Source organism: Plecotus auritus (assembly GCF_963455305.1).
Source record: "Plecotus auritus genome assembly, chromosome: 5".
NCBI lineage: Eukaryota > Metazoa > Chordata > Mammalia > Chiroptera > Vespertilionidae > Plecotus > Plecotus auritus.
The window spans coordinates 122,761,057-122,787,620 of NC_137776.1; the positions used below are offsets into that span (position 1 = coordinate 122,761,057).

Sequence of the window (26,564 nt, forward strand, 5' to 3'; positions counted from 1 at the left end):
ACAACTATGCTGGCTGATACTACAATTCCCAGGGGCACAGAGCAAGAAAATACAGCTGTACATATCCCTCTCCTCTGCAGGACCATTGGCGGGTCATTCACTGTACAGGCAGCGTGAGAGCGCTCCCCTGCAGCCTGGGCCACGTTAGCCAGTGGGGCTTTGGCTCATTGCAGCCCCAAGTGCCATCCCTGGGGTGGACTAGATGTGTCCTGTCTGTTTCTGAGTATACTATGTGTTCTCCCGAGCAGAAATGAGACCCCCCAGAACATTTTGTTGATTTTACAGATCTTCAGCAAATACTTATTGAGCCCCTATTACATGCCAAGTATCAGACTTGTGCCCTAAAAGAGATATGAAGACACAGAATTCACAGTTCCTACCTTTAAGGAACGCTAAACTGAGTAGAGGGAACAAAGCATGTCCACGTGTAACTACAGAGCAAGACTGCACAGCTGTGTCAGTCAGAGGAGCCAGACTCAAACCCGAGTCTGCTGACGCCACGGCATTCTCATTCTACCACAGTGACGGCGGTGGTTTACCCAGGCAACTCATGAGCAGAGCAACCTTGAGAAAGTCACTTCTCACCTCTAGACCTCATGTTTTCTCTTCTGTGAAAGACAGGGTAGAAGACTTCTAGATTTCCAGGCAGCCGTGACCTTCTGTGATTAAGGAAAGCATAAAGAGATAGCCATCAGGACGATGTTTAAGGTGACTGCACAGCCCAGTTTGCCCAGGGCAGTCCTAGTTTACTGTGGGTACAGGTTTGGAAGATGAACTGCGTGGTTACCCTTTACATGTAGGAAATGCCAAATGAAAGGAAGCATGCTACTTCTTCATGTACTGCCCCAGGGCCTCTTGAAAAATTACCCAGGAAGAGGCGAGAACAAGTCAAAAATTATTAATTAGACATTTGCTACTTCTCAGGGCCTGGCAACTCTGCCTCCTCAGTGTAGTTTTTTGTTTTGTTTTGTTTTCCATCACCATTTAGCCCCTCCATCCTCCTCAGTAGTTTTTTAATTACCCATGGAGATGAACATCCAAACCTTGACAATAATTACAAAGAAAACATGATTTTTTTTTAAACCTATACATCTACTTTCAGAGTAAATGGCACTCCTGCTTGTTTTTATTTCCACTTCATTTATATGCAAATGATGCAACAGTGTTTGTTGTATAATACACGCTTCCAGCTCTGATAATTAGTCTGGGCTTCACTTTTATAGTTTCCTTAAATTAATGGCTTTGTTTTGAAAGTTAAAAAAGAAAACTAAAATGTAAACCTTAATGAGGAACATGTCTTTGATGAAAATTAAAAATAATAAAGGAAATAAAGACCCAAAAAGATAGATCCTTTCATGGCCTAGGATGGGTGTTCTTGTAAATCAGGAATACATCCAATGAGATATCAAAACATGACTCATCAGAGCTAGGAAGGTTCCTGAGAACCCAGCAAGGTTTTTGCTATTTTTATCACACATTGATTCATTCACCAAGTAGATTTATTATGTCTACTATATGCCCAGCACAGTTCTAGCAAGGAGTAAGTGACCACTGAACCCAGAGAGCTTAGTGATTTGTCCAAGCACACCCAGCTAATAAGAGGTAAAGCAAAGACTCCAGGCCAGGTCTCTACAGTCACTTGATCCTCCCTGAGTTTCAATTTCCTAGTCTCTTAAAAAATATATATATGAGGATAATACTGTCAAATAATAATGGCCATTGTTATCTGTGTACTTATTGTGTGCCTGGCACTTTGCTGGACCCTTTATGTGTATGAGATCCTCAGACTGACTGGATATTGCTATTCCCCCATTTTACAGATGAAGAAATTGAGGCTTAGAGAGATTAAATAATTTGTCTTAGGACACATCACTGGTAATTGGTGAGCAAGAATTGTTTTTAATACGTTTTTACTGGTGTGTTTTTTTTTAAGAGAGACAGGAAGGGAGAGAGATATAGAGATAGAAACATCAATCGGAGAACATTGATTGGCTGCCTCCTGCACACCCCCTACTAGGGATCAAGCTGACAACCCCGGGCATGTGCCTTGACTGGGAATTGAATGGTGACCTCCTGGTTCATGGGTTGACGTTCAACCACTGAGCCACACTGGCCGGGCATCAGCAAGGACTTTAATGCCTGTCCTATTAATCTAGAAACCGTACTTTTAATCTTTAATAGGATTGTTTTGGAGAACTTTGTTAAATATGTACGCCCCAGAATCTTCCACAGAGTAGATGCTCAGTGAGTATTTGTTGAGTTTAAATTAGTAAGGATATGGCTAATTTGTGCAATGAGCTAATGTTCAGCAACGTTTTGCAAGCCAAGAAAATATCACTCTGATGTACTAAAAGCTTCTAATGAGAACATTAGCTGTCAATTATACAAGGAAGCCATTACATTGGGAACAAAATGGCCGGCACACGGACACAATTTGCTTTTTGCTAATTAGCGTTAGGCCCATCCCAGCAGATGTCAGGATGAGCCCCCATTACTAACCATAAATTGACATGGCAGCCCTTGTCTGCAAGGGCTATTTTCTTCCCTCCATGGAGACAGTAACTAAATAACTGCCCAGGTGCTGCTAGGCAGTGATGTCTGGAATGAGGCCATAGAGTCCAAATGAGGGGAATCATTCAGGAAAAAAATGAAAGAAGAAGGAATAACCTGGGCTGTGAGTCTGGAAATGGTAAGGTAGTTTGACAGTTCGGAAGCGCTAAGCCAAACTGCTGATGCTTGAAGGGAGATGCTTCCAAAGCAGGGACAACAGGAAGGCTGGGTGCAGCAGATGGCCACACAGCTGGGATGCTAGTCTACACTTCCCTGATGCTCTTTATACTTTCTGGCTTTCAGAGCATAGGCTAGTGTTATGATGATGGTGATGATTATGTGTCTTTGGCTGAGTATATTTTGAGTGTTACTGGCCCTGTTTTTCTTTTGGAAAGAATTGATATAACCTAGATGTTAGGAACACCTGCTGTATAGTCAGACAGACCTAGCTTTGAATTTTATGTCTCATTTAAGATCTGGGTACAGAGAGAAACCAAGATGGCAGCATAGGTAAACACCTAAACTGCTGCCTCGCACAACAATTTCAAAACTACAACTAGAAGACAAAACGGACATCATCCAGAACCACAGGAAGGCTGGCTGAGTGGAAATTCTACAACTAGAAGGGAAGAGAAAAGCACACTGAGACTCAGAGGAGCTGCAGGAGGCAGAGGTACTGAGACGCGCACACGGAGAGGACTGGCAATTGAGTGCATGGCTGGTTTTCTCAAGCAAGAGGGAGACAAAAGCTCCTGACTGCACTGAACTCCAGTTCTGGGTGAGACTCTGGGGACCCAGACTCATTCAGGGAGAAACTATACTGTCTGGCAGCGGGCGGAACTCGAGGGCAGCTTTCTCTCAGAGGTGCTTGCAACGATTACCACAGGACACTGAGACACAGGGGCCTATAAGGGCAGGGCTGACAGGAAACCAATGCTGTCTGCTCCGCCCTGAGATTCTGCCCCATCCAAGCTGAGCACAGAGGCTTTTGCAAGTCTTGTCTCATAAGGGTGTCTCCAGCACAGAAGTTCTCCCAACGTAGACACAGCTGATCCTCACAGCCAATTGGACTGGAGGTCAATTCCTCCTACTGATACCAACAACAATCAAGGCTTAACTACAATAATACTATGCATACAGCCCACAAAGGGGTGCACCAAGAGTGTCCACCTCAGGTAACTAGGGAGGCTGAGCCACTGGGCCCTATAGGACACCTAGCAAACAAAGCCACTCTATCAACTCAGGGAAGCAGCCAAAATGTGGAGACAAAGAAAGATCACAAATGAAAGAAATGGAGGAAAGCAAACAACTGGATATAGAGTTCAAAACCACGGTTATAAGGTTTTTCAAGAATCTTCTAGAAAAGGCCAATAAATTTAGCAAGACCCTCGAGGATAGGAAAAAGGACCAACTAGAAATTAAGCATACACTAACTGAAATAAAAAATATACAGAGATCTAACAGCAGACTAGAGGATCGCAAGAATCAAGTCAAAAATTTGAAATACAAAGAAGCAAAAAAACACTCAACCGGAAAAGCAAAAAGAAAAAAGAATCCAGCCCTGATGGGTTTGGCTCAGTGGATAGAGCGTCAGCCTGCAGAGTCAAGGGTCCCAGGTTCGATTCCGGTCAAGGGCATGTACCTTGGTTGCGGGCGCGTTCCCATTGGGGGGTGTGCAGGAGGCAGCTGATCGATGTTTCTCTCTCATCGATGTTTCTAACTCTTTCTCCCTCTCCTTTCCTCTCTGTAAAAAAATTAATAAAATATTAAAAAAAAAAGAAAAAATAATCCAAAAATATGAAGATAGTGTAAGGAGCCTCTGGGACAACTTCAAGCGTACCAACATCAGAATTATGGGGGTGCCAGAAGAAGAGAGAGTCTGAAAACCTATTTGAAGAAATAATGACTGAAAACTTCCCCCACCTGGTGAAAGAAATAGACTTACAAGTCCAGGAAGCGCACAGAACCCCAAACAAAAGGAATCCAAAGAGGACCACACCAAGACACATCATAATTAAAATGCCAAGAGCAAAAGACAAAGAAAGAATATTAAAAGCAGCAAGAGAAAAACAGTTAATTACCTACAAGGGAGCACCCATACAACTGTCAGCTGATTTCTCAACAGAAACTATGCAGGCCAGAAGGGAGTGGCAAGAAATATTCAAAGTAATGAATAGCAAGAACCTACAACCAAGATTACTCTACCCAGCAAAGCTATCATTCAGAATTGAAGGTCAGATAAAGAGCTTCACAGATAAGAAAAAGCTAAAGGAGTTCATCACCACCAAACCAGTATTATATGAAATGCTGAAAGGTATTCTTTAAGAAGAGGAAGAAGAAGAAAAAGGTAAAGATAAAAATTATGAACAACAAATACATATCTATCAATAAATGAACCTAAAAATCAAGTGAATAAAAAAATCTGATGAACAGAATAAACTGGTGAATATAATAGAATCAGGGGCATAGAAAGGGAGTGGACTGACAGTTCTCAAGGGGAAAGGGGTGTGAGGGGTGTGGGAAGAGACTGGACAAAAATCTTACACCTATGGATGAGGATGGGGGGTGGGGGGGGGTAAGAGCAGAGGGTGGGGTGGGAACCAGGTGGAGGGGAACTATGGGGGGAAAAAGAGGAACAATTGTAATAATCTGAACAATAAAGATTTATTAAATTAAAAAATATATAAAAATATAAAAAAACAAAGTTAAAAAAAAAGACACATGCAAGCATAGCAAAGAACCAAAAAAAAAAAAAAAGAAGATCTGGGTACAGAGCAGGTGCCAAGTTTACCTACCCCTAGTTAATGATGAAGACCTGAAAAGTTACCCAAAAAAGTTATTTTTAACCCTTTTTTAATGAGCCCCAAATAGTACACTAGATCAAGGTGTATTTCGGTGCTCATTCATTACTAATGGGCTTCTTCATTAAGAATCATAAGCATCAAGTTTTGAATTAGAGAGGTTTTCACTAATACTGATTTGAACTTCGTTGTTTTAAATCCTTAGTCTGATTCCCTACTTTCTACCTTTTGACTGGGAATGTTCTATGGTTCAGGGATATTTTTTACATGAGAAATACATTCAAATGATTTGATTCTGAGTTGTGACATTATATCAATGAACAGACATGCAAAGGTACCAAAATTAAAATAATAACTACATACTTAGTAAATGAACTAAGCTGGAAAGGGAGCGATCTATGAAATGAGGACTTTCCCGGGATACCCAGTATATGTGCCATTCCATCAAGTATGGAGATGATGCTCCATTCCCCTCAACAGGATGCTCAGAATCAAGCTCACTGACTGCTGTTCAACCACATGTGTGGCCCCACCCTTCTCTTCCCTGTGACAGAGCTCGGCCATAGGAGATAAAACCCTTATCGCACTTAGGACCCTGGAACAGTGACCGTGACCAGAGGAAAAGGATGAGGACTGGAATCAGCTAAATGCTTTGCAGGGAAAACTTGATTTCTTAGCAGTGGCAATCCCAAGGCTCAGGGAATCTGGTCTCCAGGATCCAGCTGAACTGCCAGTTTTAAAGGAATTTGCTTTCTAAAGTGAATATCTCTAATGATCCCACTTCTGGTAATATGTCCTAAAAACCCTAAAACACCAACCAGAAAGAATATATGCACCCCTATCTTCATAGCAGCATCATTTACAATAGCTAAGATTTGGAAACAGCACACTTGCCCATCAGTAGATGAGTGGATAAAAAAGCTGTGGGACATTTACACTATGGAATACTATGCAGCTGTAAAAGAGAGGGGGGTAATCTCTTACCCTTTGGGACAGCATGGATGGACCTGGAAAATATGATGCTAAGTGAAATAAGCCAATCTGAGAAAGACAAATATCACATGACCTTACTTATTTGTGGAATCCAGTGAACAAAATGAATTGACCAACAAAATAAGACCCGAAGCATGGAGGCATGGAACAGACTGACATACCTCGATGAGGGGTTGGGGACAGGCGAAGAGATAAGCCAAAGAACTTATATACTTATATGCATAGCCCACAGACACGGTCAATAGGGTGGTGAAAGACCTGAAGGGTGGGTAGGAGCTAAGAGGACAGGAATAAGAGGGAAGGGAGGGAATGGGAGATATCCGTAATACTATCAACAATAAAAAATGTATTTAAAGTGAATATCTCAATCTCCACTTTGAAAAATTGATTACTTTTTCCCATAACCTGATAAACTGCTCACATCCCTAAAGGGGTCTGAATCTTTGGCCAAAATATTTGAGAGATGGTAGAAGTGGGGGGCAGTATTTGAGAATAAAGCTACTACTCACTGTGGCCTGCGTCTCCCCAGTTTCATCAAGCCCACTGGTCTGCCAGGTAGCCCAGCTAACGAATGACCCCAGAAAAGCCGCAATCATTCAAAGAGAGACATGATTATTGTGAAATTTAACAGACCTATGTGAATGACAATAAAAACATATTGAAAACTTGAAATTAGTAAAGAGAACGTAAGCCTGGTTTGAAGCGATAGAGACGGTGTTCATCTTATGGATATTCAAAAGATTACTGTGCACAAGTATAGCTTTTCCTTTTAATGGATTTCTCATAAGCCATAGCAAAAAGTGTTCTACGTGATTGCCCAAGGTCAGCCCTTCAGACAGCTGAAATAGCTTTCATCCCAGTCAACTCCAGGATTCATTTCTCTGGACAAAATTGGATGGCATTATCAAAGCAAAAAATAGATTGTTTCTCAAAGTGGAAAGCTTTGAAATAAAAAGTGTTTGGCAATAATAGGTGATAGGCTCTTAGAACATTTTTGCAAAGAGGGCCTCCACAGAAAACCACCAATGATAGTGCAAGCCTGGATTTCCCTATGGTGGGGTCAGGTAAGAAACACTGCATTTTGAGTGTCTGATTCCGGCTGATGTTTGAAGGAAACTTTAAAAGTGCTCGTACTTACAGAATCATTGAACAGACCGTCAAACCTCAGAGGGAAGGCAGGGGAGGGTGGATGGGGGGCGGGGGAGGAGGGGGGAGATAAGAGGTCAACCAAAGAACTTGTATGCATATAAGCATAACCAATGGACACAGACAATGGGGGTGGGGTGAAGGCCAAGGCTGGGGGGCAGGGGCAAACTGGGAGAGGACAATGGGGGAAAAAGGGGACCTGTGTAATACTTTCAACAATAAAGCATTTTTTAAGTGCTTGTACTGTAAGCCTGAGATTGCACAAAGTCCAGCGGTAGAGACAGAATTGGACATAATTAAGGATGGAGAACATCCCAGCAGTGTCCACTCCGCCACCTCCAAAGAGAGCCATATGATTGGGCATCTGTATGTTCCTGTCCCTACGAGTGGTTCCAATGTCCCGGACTGGCCATCATCAGGGATCTATAGAAACTGCGGTGATGGCTTTTTCTGTGTGGCTTTTCCTGACCACCCATGGGACTGTAAGATGAGCCACTCTGTTTCTGAATTCTTCCTGTTCTTATAAAATGTAATTAATCCCATAGGTTTTGTGGCATGTGGATTATGATGATGCATGGGTTGAAGTAATAGAAACTGATGCTGATGAACTTGAGCAGAAGAAAGAAAAGGGAGCAGGAGAGGGAGGGAGGATATGGGTAGTTAATAGGTTGAAGGCGAGGCTGAGAAACCAGGCCTTGGGAAGGGCATCTGAGCATCCAGCAGCAGGAGGAGACATTCTCTTCAGGAGAGTTCCATCTCAGGCACTAGCTTTGCAATGATTTGGCTCTAACCAAGTTCACATTCCCAAGACTCTCACTGTCCCAGCTTGACCAGGGGTGGTCAGGGCCTTTTGATTGCCAATCCTACCAAGACGGCCAGCTGCATCAGACTTAGCTTCAGACTGTCAGATCCACTCAGCTGATAGAACTGACACTCTTGCCTCTCCCTGGTTCTCTTTCAGTCAGCAAGGAAGTTTTTCCCCATCACGTTCTTCGGCGCCATCACCTGGATCGCAATATTCTCTTACTTAATGGTCTGGTGGGCACACCAGGTAAGACCTTGACCGTGACACCATCTGCCTGGTGTTGCTAAGTTGTTAATGAGTGTGTTTGCTTTCTGAGACTGTCACAACAGTATTGCGTCTGACGAGACAAGTTAAATATTCCAGGACTAAAGGAATTTACCCCACTTCACTTTCCCGTATCTCCTGGCCTTTCCCTGGAGCGTGAAGTCAGAAAGCCCCGCTCAGGCCTGTAGAGGAAGGAAGGCAAACCTAGCTGCTTCTTGCCCTCTGCAGCCTGAAACCAAGCCAGCTCAGGCCTGGGAGGGATGCTGAGATTCTGCCTGACTCGGTAGCACTTACTTCCTCTTTGGGAATTAACCGGCCTTCTTTTTTTTTTTTTCTTTTTTTATTAATCCTCACCCATTGATTTTTTTATTATTATTATTATTTTAATTTTATTGGAGTGATATTAGTCTACATGAACATATAGGTTACATGTGTGGATTACTAATTTACAAAATCTGTATATAGGACCATGTGCCCACCACCCAAAGTCAAATCTTCTCCTGTCACCTTTTATTAGGACCCCTTTCTTCCTCCCACCCCCTCCCTCTGGCAACCACCACACTGCTGTTTGTGTACATAAGTTTCAGTTTTATATCCCACATATGAGTTAAATCATATCATTCTTAGCTTTCTCTGTTTGACTTATTTCACTTCCCATAATGTTCTCAAGGTCCATCCATGTTGTTGTAAATGATGCTTTTTCACTCTTTCTTATGGCCGTGCAGTACTCCATTGGGATGTTGAGGTTTTGCCTGACTCAGTAGCACTTACTTTTTCTTCGGGAGTTAACCAGCCTTCTTTTTTTTCTTTTTCTTTTTTTGTTAATCCTCATCCATTGATATTTAGAGAGAGTAGAAGGAAGGGGGAGAGACAGAGAGAGAACCATCGATGTGAGAGAGACACATTGATTGGTTGCCTCTCACTCATGCCCTGACAAGGGCCAGGGCCATGCCCTGGACCAGAATCAAACCCAGGACCCTTCAGTCCGTGGGCCAACGCTCTATCCACTGAGCTAAACTGGCTAGGGCCAGCCTTGCTTTTTTTCAATTACAGTTGACATTCAATATTATTTTGTATTAGTTTCAGGTGTACAGTATAATGGTTAGACAAGCATATACTTCACAAAGTGTTCCCCATCATATTTCTAGTACTCACCTGGCACTGTATACAATTATTACAATATTATTTACTATATTCCCATGCTGTACTTTACATCCCAGGACTATTTTGTAACTACCAATTTGTACTTCTTAATCCCTTCACCTTTTTCACCAGGCCTCCAAAACCCTCTTGCCTCTTGCAACTATCAGTCTGTTCTTTGTATCTATGAGTCTGTTTCTGGTTTTTTTGCTCATTTATATTGTTCTTTAGATTCAATATATAAGTGAAATCATATGATATTTGTCTTTTTCTGACTTATTTCACTTAGCATAATACCCTCTAGGTCCATCCATGTTGTCACAAATGGTAAGATTTCTTTTTTATTTTTTTATGTCCAAGTAATGTTCCGTTGTATATATGTACTACAACTTTTTATCCACTCTTCTATTAATGAGCTCTTGGATTGCTTCCATATCTTGGCTATTGTAAATAATGCTGCAGTGAACATAGGGTTACATATATTCTTTCGAATTAGTATTTCGGGTTCCTTTGGATATAGACCCAGAAGTGGAATCGCTGGGTCATAAGGCAGTTCCATAGGCTCTTAGAAAGAGACCAGTCATAATGCCTATCACAAGAATAAACTCTCAGGAAGTGTTTGTTGTAACACATGAATGAAAGAATGAGATGTGAAAGAAGAGAAAATAGTGGTAACCATTATTGATTGTGTACTGTGTGCCAGGCAACTCACATCCCTTTGTCCTTATAATCTTAACAATAATCCTTGACAGACCTGTCCATAAGTACAAATTTGTCCATAAGTACAAATCCTACGAGGGAGGAACTATTATTATTCACAGTTTACAGATAAAAGTGTTAAGCTTAGAGCTCATAAGAAAATTGCCCAGAATCAGATAGGTAGTAAATAGCAGACCTGAGATTCTAACCCAGGACTCTGAAACTCCAGAACATATGCTTTTAATCTCACTTATAAATTACCTAAATTACAAACTGCCCACTTGGATCCTTTGTTTCATTATTATATTAGCCTTCACATTATTATACTTTTAAACATAAGTAAAATATAGCAATTTGAAATAAGGAAAGACATTCCAAGAACATAAATGGAAAGATACCTCAACAAATGGTGCTGGAATAACTGGATTTCCATATGGCAAAATAAATGAATTTAGATTAGAACCTATTTTCAAACCTATATACCTGATAAAGCACTGTATCCAGGATATATAAAAATCCCCTAAAGCTCAATAATAAGAAGGCAAGCGTACGGCACCCTAATTTTAAAGATGGATGAAAGATTTGAATAGCTATGTCACCAAAGAAGATATGCAAATGGTTAATAAGCACAAGAAAAGATGCTCAACATCATTATTCATCAGAGAACTGCAAATTGAAACCACAATGAGATACCACTTCACAGTCACTAGACTGTGTAGAAATTGGAACCCTTTTATATTGCTGGTAAGAATGTAAAATAGTGCAGTCACCTTAAAAAGCAGTTTGGCAGCTCCACAAAATTTTAAGTATAGAGTTACCATATGATCCAGTGATTCCACTCTTGATGTATACCCAAGAGAAAAAGAGAACATCTACACAAAAATTTGTACACACATATCCATAGCAGTATTATTCATAGTAGTCAAAACTATAAACAACCCAAATGTCCATCAACTGATGAATAGATAAGTAAAATGTGGTCTTCTATATGATGGAATAGTATTCCACAGTAAAAAGGAATGAAGTATTGATACATGTTACAATGTGAATGAACCTCTAAATGTTATGCTAAGTAAAGAAAAGCCAGTCACCAAAGATCATGTGTTATGTGACTCCATTTATATGAAATGTAAAAAAATAGTCAAATCTATAGAGACAGAAAGTAGGTTAATGGATGCCTTGGTTTGGGGAAGGAGAAGGGGAAATGGGGAGAGACTGATAATAGGTATAGAGTTTCTTCTTGGGAATGAAAAGGAATTATGCCCTGAGCAGTGGTTAGAGCAATGGCCCACACACAGAAGGGTCTCGGGTTCCAGTCCTCATCAAGGGCATGTACCTGTGTTGCAGGTTTGATCCCTGGCCCTGATTGGGGCACATGCAGGAGTCAATTGATCTCTCACATCTGTGTTCCTCTCTCTCTCTCTCTCTCTCTCTCTCTCTCTCTCTCTCTCTCTCTCTCTCCCCCCCCCCCACTCCCTTCACTCCCTCCTTCCCTGCCTTCCTCTCTCTCTCCCTCTCCCCCTTTCTCTCTCCCTCCCTTCCATTTTCTCTAAAAATCAATGGAAAAAATATCCTCAGGTGAGGATTTTTTTAAAAAAGTAATTTAGGGAATCACTAACAACATTTACTGAAAATATTGGCTGATAAACCCAAAGTTATTCCTACAAGATATTTTATATTATTACTATCATAGTTATTTTAATGACATTTGACTTCAGATTATTCTTCTCAGAATCACTGGTCCCCTGAAGAAGTTCTTTTTGCCCCAAAGTCATTATTTTCCATATTCATTGAGAGACACTTGCTACCAATACCTGGCAAAAAATTATTGCAGAGGTGGGCTGCTTCTCAGCCTTCAGATTTCCAGGCTAAAATGATGGCTTTTCCTAATACTCATTTTTATTCTTTCATGCACTAATAATGAAAAAGTGGGGGTTTTCAATTGCTGGAATATGTTGTTTTATAGCTACTTCTCTTTGCCATCCCAGAAAACATTATTGTACAGGCTTTCACCATTTTCTTTTCAATGCTCATCTTTACTCCACAATCTTCTTTCCTTTTCATTCTCTTGTAGAAAAACACAAACAAAATGCCTGGAACAATAATAATTACAGAAAGGCCCAGAAATATAAAGAGAAGCCTTGCTTTCCAATAATAAATGAGAAGTTTCTTTTTCTTTCCTCCCATAGAAATGTGTTTCTCTTTCAAAACATCCACACAGCTGATCACAATAGCAGACTCTGTTCTGAGAAGTGTAGCTCTAATTCTACTGTTTGTACTTTTGAACTCTAAAAGCTATAAAAAGAGCAAGAACACTACTTAGTGCTCAACTGTATTGGTATCCACAGTTTTACCAATAATAAATTTAATTAATTAATTAAATAATTAATTAAATATGTATCCTATTTGATACACTTATTTTACTACTATTTGGCCAAAAGGAGTGCCCTTCACATAAAATGCTTTATGCATATTTCCCTTTGTATTTGTTCTTTTTATATAGTTTTTGCGTCGTGTATCTTTTTCTTAGTAGCTTTCATGGGTGATGAAAACCTGTGGTTAAAATCTATACTGCATCTCGTATGAAAAGTTAATTCTAAAAGTCAACAAGGACCCTGTGTCTCCATTAGCCATTATGACATTCTTGCAAATCCTTCTTAAACCAAGGCAGGGAACTGCATCACAGAATATTAGGAACAGCACGGGCTTTGGATTCTGAGTGCTTCTATCATTTGCTTTTATTAAAAATCAAAGAAAACCACACACACCCCCTCCAAGAGGCTCCTGGTGTCCTTTTTAGCTCCAACTTTCTCTGATGCTCCCCAAAGTGATCTGGATGCTGTCCCATCCATGCACCCAGCGCCTTGCTTCTGGGTAGCCAGAAGTCCCTTCAGTGAAAATCACTCAAAATGAGCTTACTAGTAAGTAGAAATTCTCCTTCAGTGAAACTGTTTGTAGAGCCACACAAATTCATCAGGCCACGACCCTGCATGCATGGAGCTTCCTGTCTAATGGGAGCCGGGAATCCGTGCACCAAGAGGACTGGGCAGACCAGTGCAACTCACCAGTCTCTGGGCAGGCATGACCAGCAAAATAAAAATAACTCCCAACTATGCTTTTAAGCTAGTGAGAACTAACCTATCACTTATAAATCAATGAGGGATTTAGAAATGTGTTTATTCTATTCCCTGAAAACCTTTAAACTTACATCCTACTTTGGCCCTTTAAGTTTTTTTCAAAACTTACGGACATCATCAGGTAGGCTGTTGGAAACCAAGTTGAAAGCATTATCTTAAAGGTTTTCAGTTTACCAACTTCAGAAAATATATAAAGTTTTTTAAAGTTCCCAAAAGACAAACAAGTTGCTCAAGAGAATGGAGGAGCTTCCATATGAGGCTAGACCAAGCACATACAATTCAAAGGCTAACACGGGCCAAATAAACAAGGTTTAAGTTTATGTGGGCCGCAAAAAAACAAAAGCTTCAATTTTCATAGAAACGTAGGTTTATTTCTATAGAGACATGCTGAATACAAAGGGCTGAAATAAATGAGTAAGTTAACATAAAATAATAGAACATTTTAATAAAAATTAATTTTTTTGAACATTAACTACCAGACACTGAATAACTGCACAAATTAATAAGCGTAACACAAATAAACCTATTTTTCTTGTTCTCCAAAAGCGAAATATTTCCTGTTGCGCCCACCAAACAAGTCAGCACAAGAGTAATGACGTGGCAATCGGCTGCTAAAATATTCGCTGCTAGTATTAGTGGAGAGAAATGATGCGCCTGCACATAAGGCGCTAAGGGAAATGAATGCAACACAATTATAGTAATCAGTCATTAGCAAATGTTGTAGTTCGTTATTAATAATTATGTATAACAGGATATTGTAAAAATTAAGTTACAGAATTTTTATTAAAACGTTTCTTACATACCGTTATATTGGCTAGGCTGCAAAAAATATTCATTGTGAGCCGTGAGTTTGACATGCTTGGCGATGCATGATCAAACTCATCAGTCTGTAAAAGTCAAGACCAGAAGAAAATATAATTGTTCCCCTGGCATTTCAATAATGTGTGCCATTTACTTTTCCTCTTAGTCCTCACAACCACCTTGAAGGTAGGTATGACCAGCACCACTTTATAGATAAGAAAGGGAGGATCAAACACATGGCACAATGCATTCATTTAGCAATAGGTCAAGTGCTTAATGAATGCCACAGCCAGCCCTGGACCAGGTCCTCTAATTCCCTAAACGATGGTTTCTTCATTGCTGCCTTGCTGATTTACAGTTCTGTATTATCAAAGCAAAATCAGCCCAAATCAAGTTTCCTGTGGAAATGGTAGTTTTAAGTGTTTCAGAGGTTATGGACACTAGGATATGTTCAGGAAACGGGGTGCTGGGTGTAACTCTTTAACCTTCAATGGTAAATCCAAGGACATCTGCCACAGAATTTGGTGCCATTGCCAGGCACTGACCAGTTTTTTTTTTTAACTAATTTTCTGCTTCCTCTGCCCAGTCTTAGTAAACACCATACAGAGGCTGCCCTGTGTAGCCTTTTTTGAGATTATCTGTCTAAACCTTATGTGAACATTCCCAATCTCTTGGGTCTGAGTATCATTAACGTATAAACTCTATGGCAATGATTGTAGCTTATTCCTCTTTATCATTTCAGTGCTCAGCATAACCCAGAGAAGGAACTCATTAAAAGGGTGTTGCATTCCAAAGGACTTGTATGCATGCATATTAGCATAACTGATGGACACAGACACTGGGGCGGTGGGGGCTTGCCCGGGATGGGAATGGCGGGAGGGGGGATCAATTGGGGTAAAAGAAGACATAAAACTTTAGATCAATTGGGGTAAAACTTTAGAATGAATGAATGAATAAATAAATAAATAAATAAATAAATAAATAAATAAATAAATAAATAAATAGGTGTTGCATTGAAATGTTTGAGGTTTGAATGGTTTTGTGACTACAAACTCTCACGTTTGTCCCTGTCATCACTTTTAGGTTGGAGAGACAATTGGCATTAGTGAGGAGATTATGGGTCTGACCATCTTGGCTGCTGGGACCTCCATCCCTGACCTTATCACCAGTGTCATAGTGGCCCGGAAGGGGCTTGGGGACATGGCTGTATCCAGCTCTGTCGGAAGCAACATTTTTGACATCACCGTAGGGTAAGTAGAGACAGTTCTAAAAGATGCACATCAGCTTCATTGCTGTCTTCGAAGCTGTGAAGACATGACCAGACCAGGATCTCTGAGCCCAATACTAACCAATGTCAATAGGAAGTTAAGACTGAGAGTACCATTCGGTGTCACCAATTCCATTTTTCATTTTCAGAAAACTTAATGAGGAATAAGTTATCCCTAGACGGGCAAAAACACATACCTGCGTATGGAGTAAATGTTGTAGAAAGTATTTTAAGATAATTTCACTTCTGTGATTGCATTGGCTACATGTTATGATTATTCAATAGTCAGGCATGTCTGAGATGATCTAGTAGTTTCACTATATGTTTTTTTCATATTCTAATTCTAAATAAAGTCCCTACCAATCTCAGGTGAGATTTGGATTGTAAAGCAGATTGGAACAAACATACCAGTAGACCCGGCAAAAATATCTCATCTCCTTCCTTGGAAAGGGCTAGCAGGTTCGCGTTATCATTTGTTTATCTGTGCTGGTGAAGATGTGCCAGGTGTTTTGAAAGTCGGAAGATGAGATCTGTTCTTACAGTTAAGCAGACTGGAGTTCTCAATGTGCATAACCTCTGAAGTGGCTCACACTGGGGAGGGGTGCTGTTACTTCTGTCATTTCATGTAACAGTCAAAAGTAAAGTTAGTCTGATAAATAACCTTCAATGGCAGCCCCCTGAGAAAGTAAAACATGGGGTGTTATCCTGTATTCCCAGAAGAACTGGGCTCTGGACACTTGAATTTGGAAACTCACTAAAATGGATCTGCTCTCTCATTGAACATTTTAGATATTGTTCTCTCTTATACCTCTCCATTACCTAATATATATGATAGTAATTTTTCATTCAGTGTCTACAATGTGCATTGTACGTCCATTTTTACCCATTTAAACCACACAAAGATTCATAAGGTATTTTATCATCCTTGTTTTTCAGGTTAAGGAAACTGTGAAAGGTGCAGAGTTCATAGTAAAAGAGGTAGCTGAGATTTGAAGAGTCTGTGCTTTCACATGTAGCACTATCTGTGCATAAAAGCCTGCTTTGAGCTCTACTCTCTAAACCACCTTTAAGTTCCAAAGGTGCCCTCTCCTGCCATACTTCCTTTCTTGACTGGCCCCTGTCACTCAACAGCCCTCCCTGCCTGGAAAACTCCAACTTATCCTTCCAATGTCAACTAAAATGAGGGCTTCTCTGATTCTCTTGGGCCTGTACTCTTGTCATGGTCAGGTACATCAGTCTGCCTGTTAAACTGAACTCCCCGAGAGCAAGAACTCACCAAAGCCTAATACATTGCCTAATGCTTAGTAGTGGCTGAACAAATGTTTGCAGGATGGATGGATGGATGGATGGACGGACGGACAGACACCTTGAAAGGTGTATGTTTCAAAGGAAGGGTATCCCTAATATAAATAATATTTCTCAGTTCCACTGCCTACACTAGAGTAGTTTTCTTGTAAAAAGGAAAACAAAATGTTCAAAAGTATAAAAAAGAAAATCCTAAAAACTGGGAAAAATTACAAGTGTTCTAAGTCATATTTGTCATGTTTTTTAAAAATAAATATTCTAGGAAATTGCAAAATGTTTTTTGTTCATAGTTCTTAAATTGCATATTAAGTAACAAATGAAAGAGTTGAAAGAAAAATCACCTTTAATCCTACTACCCAAGAACAACATTAGCTTTTGTGTGTTTTCTTCCAAATATTTCACAGTTTTCTTAGGGAATATTCAGTTTTATCTTCTTAGAGGGCTTTTCTTTTTCCATTTTAAAGGCATTTATGCCTGGCATGGGGTAGGCATCTATTAGCAAATTAGTAAGTCAACCATTTTTCTAAGCTTCTTCATAGCTCTCATAATTAACATTTTATGGCTTTAAAATATCCCATGCTGTTGCTTTTCAGTTTAACCATTATCCTTTAGTAAGTCCTTTCTATATTTTCTAATTTCCTGTTATTCTGAGTGTTTCTATGAACAGTTTTATGCAGAAAAAAAATCCTCTTTTAATCATTTTAAATAGGATAAATTCTTTCAAGAAATATTGATGAGTTAAATATTATGAGCATTTTAATGGCTATTGATGTATATTTTTCCAAAAGTCTTTTCCAAGCGTTTATACCAATTTACAAAGTTTTGGCAGTATATTGAGTGTAAAAGTTCATAGTCTTTCCTTCATTTTCTTTTTACTTAAGATTATTATATATTCACGGTAAAGGATTTAGACAATACACATAAAGCATAAATACAAATCACTGGTAATTCATCACTACTTAACAAGTTCCCTGTTATTAGAGATTAAGATATACCAAATTTTTCACTACTCAAAATAACACAAATTATCATTTTTCTGGATAAAGTTATATCTGCATTTTGAATTATTCACTATGCTCCATCCCTGACAATAGAACTGATATGCCAAAGGTATGAAAAATGTAATTTTTCAAAAGGGTTTTTGCCTATTTGTGGTGCCACTAACCACCTCTTTACCAGAACTACTCTGAGTGTGTGTGTGTGTGTGTGTGTGTGTGTGTGTGTGTGTGTGGCTTAACAAGCTATGGGAAGTGTGTAAACAGAATTGTCCAGGGCAAGTCCCAGGAGAGGTTTTGTATCATCAACACCAGCACTCCTTTGCTGACTTCCCATTGCTGACCGCAGGGTGCCGGGGTGCCCTCTCCTGCCGAGAGCTGGAATTGCACCCATTCCCTGCAGTGGCCATGTGGAACCCTCCCGCCCTGACATCTCCACTGAAGTAAGCGCCTCCTAGACAGGTTCTTGTGAGCAAAGTGCCTGTAAATGATCGCCGTGAGGCAGTTATCAATCACTTCAGCTTGGCCCAAGTTAACACATGCTCCTGGATGGGGGCCCACATGCGCCAGGCGCTGGGAGTTCAAAGATATGTACGTATGGGCTCTACCTTCACATGCACTCTCTCCAGCAGAGGAGACAGGGGTGTAAACTCACTGTCCCTTTGCTCATTGTTTCTCTCAAGCTCCCTGTTTTTCCTTTGGAGAGCGTTGTGTTTGGAAAGGGTGCCTCCTCTTCCATCCAGCTGAGGCTAGGCCGAAAGGGAATCTCCCTTAGCCCTAGGCTGTGCAGAGGACTCAGCCCCTGGTGGCAGAGTTCAGTTTCCCCAGAGTCCCCCGTTTTCAGCCATGTACCTTCCACAGGGGGTGGGCCTAGCCCACTCTCATGGTGCGCCTGGCAGCTAGCTCCTCTGCTGTCTTCAGAGTCGCCATTCTGGTTAGGAAACAAGATGTTGTCATATTTTAAGTCAAATGCAAAGGGAGAGAACAGGTATAAAAATCCATAATAAAGTTTTTTAAAATCACATCACAAATGTAAGATACTGTCTTCCTCAGATCTCTCAGAAAGGTCATTTTTAGTGAAAAGGATGTCCCGTCTTTTCCAACATAAACTTCAGGCAGCTACATGGCATTGACCCCACCATCAGCATGTATTTTCACTAGCTTTTTAGGTTGTTAACTAAGCTGTTGCCATTTCTCTCTCCATTTAAAAAGAATAACTTTTCCATTTTCACTGCCGATTTCCATATTTTTTCTCCATTTGTCTTCTCCTCCTCTCACCCAAATGCTCCAGGTCACCCCTGGAGGTCTGAGAGGGACATTTTCATCTCAACTAGGGATGATTATTTCAAAACCAATTCAGAAATCACCTGCCACAGTCATGTCTTTGATGGGATCCAACTGGAGAACACATTCTCTCCCTGCTCCCTCATTTGGAGGGGAAATAAAGGTTTTTAAAACTCACCTGACTTCCTTTGTGACTTCCAGGCCAGCCATGCCCAAGTCATAGTGAACCTAACAAGACACCCCTTTCCCACTATAGATTCCAAGAAGCTAAGGTTGCCTCACCTGCCTCCTTCACCCTGTCTGCCTGCTCCCTGCCAACCCTGTCCTCTCGCCCGCCCGCAGGCTCCCGCTGCCCTGGCTCCTGTACACCATGATTCACAGGTTCCAGCCTGTGGCCGTGAGCAGCAATGGCCTCTTCTGTGCCATCGTCCTGCTCTTCATCATGCTGCTCTTCGTCATCCTCTCCATCGCCCTCTGCAAGTGGCGGATGAACAAAGTGCTGGGCTTCATCATGTTCGGCCTCTACTTCGTGTTCCTCGTGCTCAGCGTCCTCCTCGAAGACCGGATTCTCATGTGCCCGATCTCCATCTAGAGGGAAAGCCATATCTTGAACCAACAGCCCAGGTGGGCCCCCCCGCTCTGGGTTATAGACTCCCTGATGTCTGGAGAAGAGGCAGCGGGCACCCAGCCCAGGCATGTGGCGTGGCCCTCCTTTGTGGATGTGAGGAGGGGTGGACCCACAAGGACCCGCCCGCTTCACAGACTGCTGCCACCCTTGCCTGCTGAAATGGCTTCATGCAAGAGGCAGAGAGAACTGTCCATCCGAGGCTTCTCTGCACTCACCACTGACAGGTACTCCTCGCTGGTCGGAGGTACATTCTCTGTAATGATGCAAACAATGACAGAGCTGCGTATATACCTATAAGATATTCAGAGTATACATAGATGCACATGAACACACCGCCTGTTCCTGTACTATACCTCTCCTTCCACACCTATAGAGTCATACACACCTGTACACAAACACAAAGAAACACCATATATATAAAATTATATACATATATGTATATATAAATACACATGCATCTTTTCAGGGATAGCTTTAATATATTTATAATATCTATTTGAAGAGGGGCATCGACCTTCTGTGTGAGCTTTACCTCTTAAGGGCAAGAGGTACACCAATGGAATCATGGCTGTGACCTTCTGCCTACCTTGAACTTCCTGAGATCCTGCTGGGTAAGGTGGATGCTTCAGGGGCATAGGTTTCGGGAGAGAGGGCTAGGTGGAGAGGGTCTGTAGTGGTCCTGGGTTGAGCCCTCCAAACATTTCCACAAGCCAAACAGGGAAGACTCTCTGCCCACCCCACAGGGTTACCTGGGATAGAAGGAGGTCAAACCCGGACTTGGTCGACACTGGTTTGGGGGCAGAGGGACGGTAACCAGGGTTGTTGTTTTTGGTTTGTTTTAAATATATATATACTGCCCCAGCATGCGAGTAGAAACTATGATTGCAAACCAAATTAGCACTCTTCTAGGACAGCGAGACCATATAAAATGAACCTCTGCTGTTCCCATGCATGTCCCATTGCCATCAAAAGAAGGGAGGCAAGTATAGATGCAGTTGTCCTTTAGACACATTTTGATGCTAAGGGCTCTCATATAATCCAAATGCTGCCCTAGGAGCCTGGATATGCTAGTATAATAAGAAATTCCATCCAGTAGAGGCGCTTAGTGAGACTTGCCACCTAATGGGAATGGGAAGCATAGTTCTTTAAAGCATCTTCCAGTGTGATCATAAAGGGCTTCAGTGTCTGAAGAAATCATTACTCCTTAAATAGAGCTCAGTTGACTCTGACCAATACTGCTTGGGTCGAGGCAGCGTAGAGATGTTTGGGAAGGCATTTGCACACAAGGAATGTTTCTGAGTCCTCTGTGGAGTGGTGCCAAGACCAGGATTTAAAGTTCATGCACCATCCATGTTTCTCCTGCCATCAGGACCCCACCTGCGACTCTCTCTAGCTTACAGAGTACACAGAAGGCTATACTCGACAGCTTCTTCACACTGGCCTCCAGCCAGCCCGCCAAGGTGTTGATTTCCTGATTTTGCTCAGCATTCATGGGATAGTTTCATTCCATTCATGCAGTGCCCCCAGGTTCTGTTTGACACCGTGTATGATTTCTCAGATCTATGTGAATAGAAAATAAAACCAGCAGGAAAAATAATGGCCTACTAAATTGATGGAAAATACGCAGTCTTTCATTTCCCTGAGTTACCCTTTTCCTAAAATCAGTTGAAAAGGTCCATTGAGGATGGCTCATCATTCCATACTCATCCTGCACCTAAGCTGGCACACATCTCATATGGAGGCTCTACCACTCATGTTCTCGTCTCCAGTCTGTTGTGTCACTGACACTGCTGTGATTTAGTTGTGAGCACAGACCTCCTAACACAGGGAGACAGGATGCAGACAGAACTCACCGCTGAGAAAAAGAGGAAGGGGACCTGGCAGTTCCAGATCAAGCTCGGTATTCCTTCCACAAAACCTCAGCTCGCTGCACAGAGCCTGGCAGTAACAGCCAGTGCCCATCATTGCTCCTCACCCACATGCAAAAAGCGCTTCTAACAGAGGCCCCCTGGGAAACACGCCGGCGCCGCCCAGGAGGCTGGCTCTCAGGTCTCCCCAGCGCTGCAGTCTAGCTTTCAGTTGTGTGAGATAAACCCGCATCTCATTCCGCAAGGGCAACATTTTGTTTTGAGGCAAGAATTTGTGCTGGTTCCTTAGAGTGAACGAGAATAAGTGAACTTTTAGTTAAACACTCTGCTTGTCTTCCCTGTGCGTGGCTTGAAGGGGCGCAGAGTTGGTTATTGCATGGATGTGTATTATCGACTGGTTTGTTATTTGAAAGGTTTGAATAGGTGACTCTGATTCCACCACAGATAGACTGTAAACCGGAAAGGATGAGGAAGGTCCGGTGCAGCCCTGTTCTTCCGCCAGCACTTCCTAATGCTCCCCCAACCCCTCACCCCGCCTCTCGCTTCTTCCCATTAGCTCCCAGGTCACAGCGAAGACTCATCCAAGCAGCCAAGGAGCATTCCACTTGCCTGGGAGCTCCTTTTCATAGGGACCCTTGTGGTCATTCACGAAGATCTGTACTTGGGAAGACCCTCTCTCAAGGCCCAGTCCCCACCTCCGTGACGCACAGTGCAGTGTGGTAGACAAGCTCCATCTCCCTGCCCCTCCGGGCCCCTCGCTATGTGCCTGTGAGGTTAAGTGTTGGGCTACGGTGAATCCAGAGAGAAGTGTATGGGATACAGCAGATCTTTAAAAGCATAAAGGTCATTCCCATAAGCAAGTTTCTTTCCTAAATAGGTCATCTCTACTGCCTCTTCCGCATGCCTGTGTATATACATATATAAATACATATCTTTATAGCAGATCTATATGTGTATACACAATACTACCACTTACATCCTCACCCTCTGACCCAATGACATTCAGGATTCAAAAGCAGGGAGCACAAGTTGGCCAAAGTGAAGGAAAGAGAGTCCTGCTCACCAACAACTCAAGGGAACATTTCCTCCTGACCTCGCAGGGTTTGTTCTGTGCACATGCACATCTCGACATATACATATGTACCCAACCCATGTATTTTCCCACCCCGAGAGTATAGATTCACAGCCTTACAGCCATGTCCCTAGTGCTGATGGGGAGACAAAAATACACAACAGAAAAGTACAAGGGGGGAAATAATTTGGACTGCAGATACTCTCTTTGCTTCCCTGGAGCAGGGTATAAAATAATACCAAAAATTCAAGAGCCAACTTCTTACTGCTCAATCTAAAATAAAGGAGCTGTACCAAATGGTTCCATTTACCCACGGTGAAGGGCACAGGTCTTGCTGTCACCTCCCCGCCGCCCTAGGCAGCCTTAGGACGGGAGAGCAACTTGGCTCAAACTGAGAATGCCCAAACAGAACCTTCTAAATTGCACCTGGGAATTGCCACGCTGAGTCCAGCTGCCCTCTGAACCTGACGAGCTCCTGAAGAACTAAAGCTGGGGCTTAGATGGTGTTCCGCTCAGACCGTGGGCTGAGCCGAGCAATGACAGATCCGGAAAGCACAGGCCCTGTGCAGGGAAGAGAGGGAGGGTCGCTTATCAATTTGGCGGATGTGGAAGAATATCCTAAAGCCTTTTCAGACAGTTTTAAAAGGAGGCAGGGACTGTTTCATATTCGGGGAAAATGCTTTGTAAGGCTTTTAACAAGTGTCACCTGACAAGGGCCATTATTATTTACTTTCTAAGGAAGATGCGAATCAGGTGGTTTAGAGCCTTTTCAGCAAAACACAGCTGCCTTGCTGATGAGACATTTGTAGTATTGAGACATTTGTACATCCATTCCTGGGCAGGGAGAGAATTGGCAAACTCCCCGCATTGCTCACAGCTTTTCAACCAACTCTGCTGTAAAGGGAGATAGGAGGTGAGCTCTGACAGAAAGCTGACCAAGGAAATGACAGCAGACAGAGCTGCTGGCCAGGCAGAAAGATGGAGGAGATGTAACTTCTATTAAGTGCTTCACTGAAATGATTGGCTTGGAATATCTGACATGGGTCCTATGACCTATCTGCATACAAGCATTTCAAAAAACTCCAGTAAGTTTATTCTTTACATCTACCAACACACACACACACACACACACACACACACACGAGATTATGAGGATGCTATACTTCCTTGCACCTAGACAGATTGCTACTCCATTAATTACGTGGTTATATTATAAGCGGCAGTCCTGTTCCAAAAGAAATAAAAAGAAAATATCCTCAGGATGATTTCTAGAGAAGTCAGCTATCTCCTGAAAACTCATTATAGGAGCTAATGCTCATCCTTGCTAAGCCAGATCTCACATAACCACTGGATTAATATTTTTAAAGACACACCCTCAACTCTTATAGTTTCCCCAGCAATACTGTCTTCAATTAGGGCTTATCATTAAGAGGGAGTTAATGGGGGAAGAAGGGAAGAATAAAGAAAGGAGAAATCAACTTATTTTTACTGGATTCCCAAGAAAGTAGGTGTCACACTGATACATACCCCCAAATAGTTTAAAATAATTACAACATTCAGGCTTTTTTAAACCACTTACAAGAGTCCCAGATTTAAAATGTTTCCCTTCTCAAGGAGGCCTTGGGGAAGGTAGGTAATATGCCCCTGGTTCGCTGTCTCTTTAACTTTAGCTTCTTGCCTCTAAATCTTTGTATTTTTCTTTTAATCTCACTTCTTCATATTCTCTGAAATGTATACAAGAAAAGCAATAAAGGGCACTCACAAACAACTAAACCCATTTCTTATCATTACATCATCACAATGTTTGTTTCACTTCACTGGGCTGTGGCGGATGGAGAATGTAGGCATCTGTGGGAGTCACAGGCACACTCATGTTTGCTATGGAAGTAACACGAGCTTTCCACCGAGACCCTCCCCACACACACACAATGTGTGCACTGTCATTTCACACCCCTTCCACGCACAGGGCATCAGTCATGCTCAGAACCACCTGAATTTCACAGTCGTCTTTACTCTGACTAGCAACAATTGTTTTTCAAAAGAGAGAGAAAGCGCTACGCAGGACAAACCAATCCACCAGTTAGTCGGGTTTTTTAGAGACAAAAATGACCCTGTAGTTAATGACTGGATAGACAACTGTGTTCAAATGTGTGAGAGACTGTGCAACATCAGATGATCTAAACCAAAACGCTTCCACCAATGATTGATGGACAGACTGGAAAACAGATAAATACCAAAGTTTGGAAAAGGGTCATGGGATTTGCATGGAGTTTGCTAAAGGCTTTTGTTAAGAGAGTTTGTCCAACTTATTACCTTAATCTAAAGGACCCCCTCTTGTGGGAGGGGGGTCCCAGCACAGACGTGCCTGGTGTAACCCAGTTCCATCAACTACTAACATTAACAGCCATCGACATCAGAAAAGTTTCCTTCCAGGTGAAGCCTTGCCCTTCAAATCAATGACTTCACCTATGATTTTTTTTTTTTTTTTTGGCAGAAAAGAACGGCAGGTGGGCACTCTTTCTACTTACCCTTGACTCAGTTAGGTGTCACCACTATGTAATCCTTTATTTTCATCAAAACTATCTTTAGATTAGTATTTTTGCATCATTTTTCCTAACCTTCTTCATAATTTTTATAATTCCTCTCTACTAAGCCTAATTTCTAAATCCTTGATGTTGCTCTTAAATTATGGAACCTTATGACTAATCATGACGCAATATGATGTCTGACCACACCTGAATTACAGCCTCGAACCTAACCTTCTGCTCCCTCCTTATGCACCCATCTGTGGCCCTTACCTTTCAGGAAATCATACTTCATTACTCACTCCCATTAATCTTGGTTCCCTTATGACTCCTGTATCTTTATTTCTCAGTTTGCCCAATGCATTTGAGTAGGTGACTTACCTACTATGAGCCACTCTCCACTTGGCCTTATGGAACCTCCATCTGTTTATTCTAACCCCATGTCCAGTTTTCAAGTCCAGGTTGGACCCAGTGTTTAGTCCCCTTCAAAGTTCTCACCACCAACACCCCCAGTTTACTCGCACTTGGCCAGTTTAATGAGCATTTCTCCATCTCCTGAATGTGAACATTCAAAAATACTAGACTCCTGCCCCCAGCAACTTAGGCTTTGCATAACTGACTACTACTTGGGGCAGGGGGGGGCAGGGGGAGAGAATCCCTCCTAATTGCTACCAAGCTGTGAACAGAATTCACAATCACAAGACAGCAGAGTCACAGAAATGTCCTGAGCACACCCACAGGCATTTATCCTCCTGTGAAAAGTGTGAACAATGGGTGCAGCATTATCTCGAGGCCCTGGGAAGGTCAAGTTCCTGAGCTTCGTTTTAAGGTTATAATCCCACACTCACAGGGAACTCAGAATGGGGGAGGCACCACTGGAGATCATTCAGAAACTCTGGAGCTGCATTGGCTTACCCAAAAGCAATTTATATTTTCAGTTTAAATAGGAAACAGGGGCAATGGTTGGACCTCCTCTTACCACTCAGTATTGCAGCGCATGTACTTCCTTGTGTGGTAGGTTGGGTGGGAATTGTAAGGTTGTTGATTGGTGTCCTGGCCCAGGAAAATGGGCGCCAGTTACCAACAGGATGGGCACATGCTCCTGCATGCTCACATACCGGGTAGCCCAGTCCTTCATAATAGACCTGTAGGTAACTAAGGCCTTGGGACTGACAGGGTTCAAACTCAGCTAACCAAAAGAGAATATTTTTTAAATCATGTCATACACACAAAAAGAATGAATGATGTCTGAATCCCTGAATAAAATTATTTTAAGGATGAAAT

The 26,564-nt window shown here is 41.9% G+C and overlaps 1 protein-coding gene across 20 annotated transcripts in view; it reads left to right on the plus strand.

Annotated features, from left to right (window-relative positions):
* SLC24A2 (solute carrier family 24 member 2) overlaps nucleotides 1-21,431 on the plus strand; it is a 235,309-nt gene extending 213,878 nt beyond the window's left edge. For 16 of the 20 annotated variants that reach the window (XM_080670175.1, XM_080670161.1, XM_080670157.1 and 13 more), the window contains 3 exons: nucleotides 8,452-8,541; nucleotides 15,420-15,586; nucleotides 19,530-21,431. In XM_080670175.1, coding sequence (XP_080526301.1) covers nucleotides 8,452-8,541; nucleotides 15,420-15,586; nucleotides 19,530-19,779 — 507 coding nt within the window. In that variant the 3' untranslated portion in view covers nucleotides 19,780-21,431. Of the gene's footprint in view, nucleotides 1-8,451; nucleotides 8,542-15,419; nucleotides 15,587-19,194; nucleotides 19,365-19,529 lie in introns of those variants that run through there. The other 4 variants (XM_080670164.1, XM_080670169.1, XM_080670165.1 and 1 more) reach the window with 2 other exon arrangements.
* The last annotated feature ends 5,133 nt before the right edge of the window (nucleotides 21,432-26,564 follow it).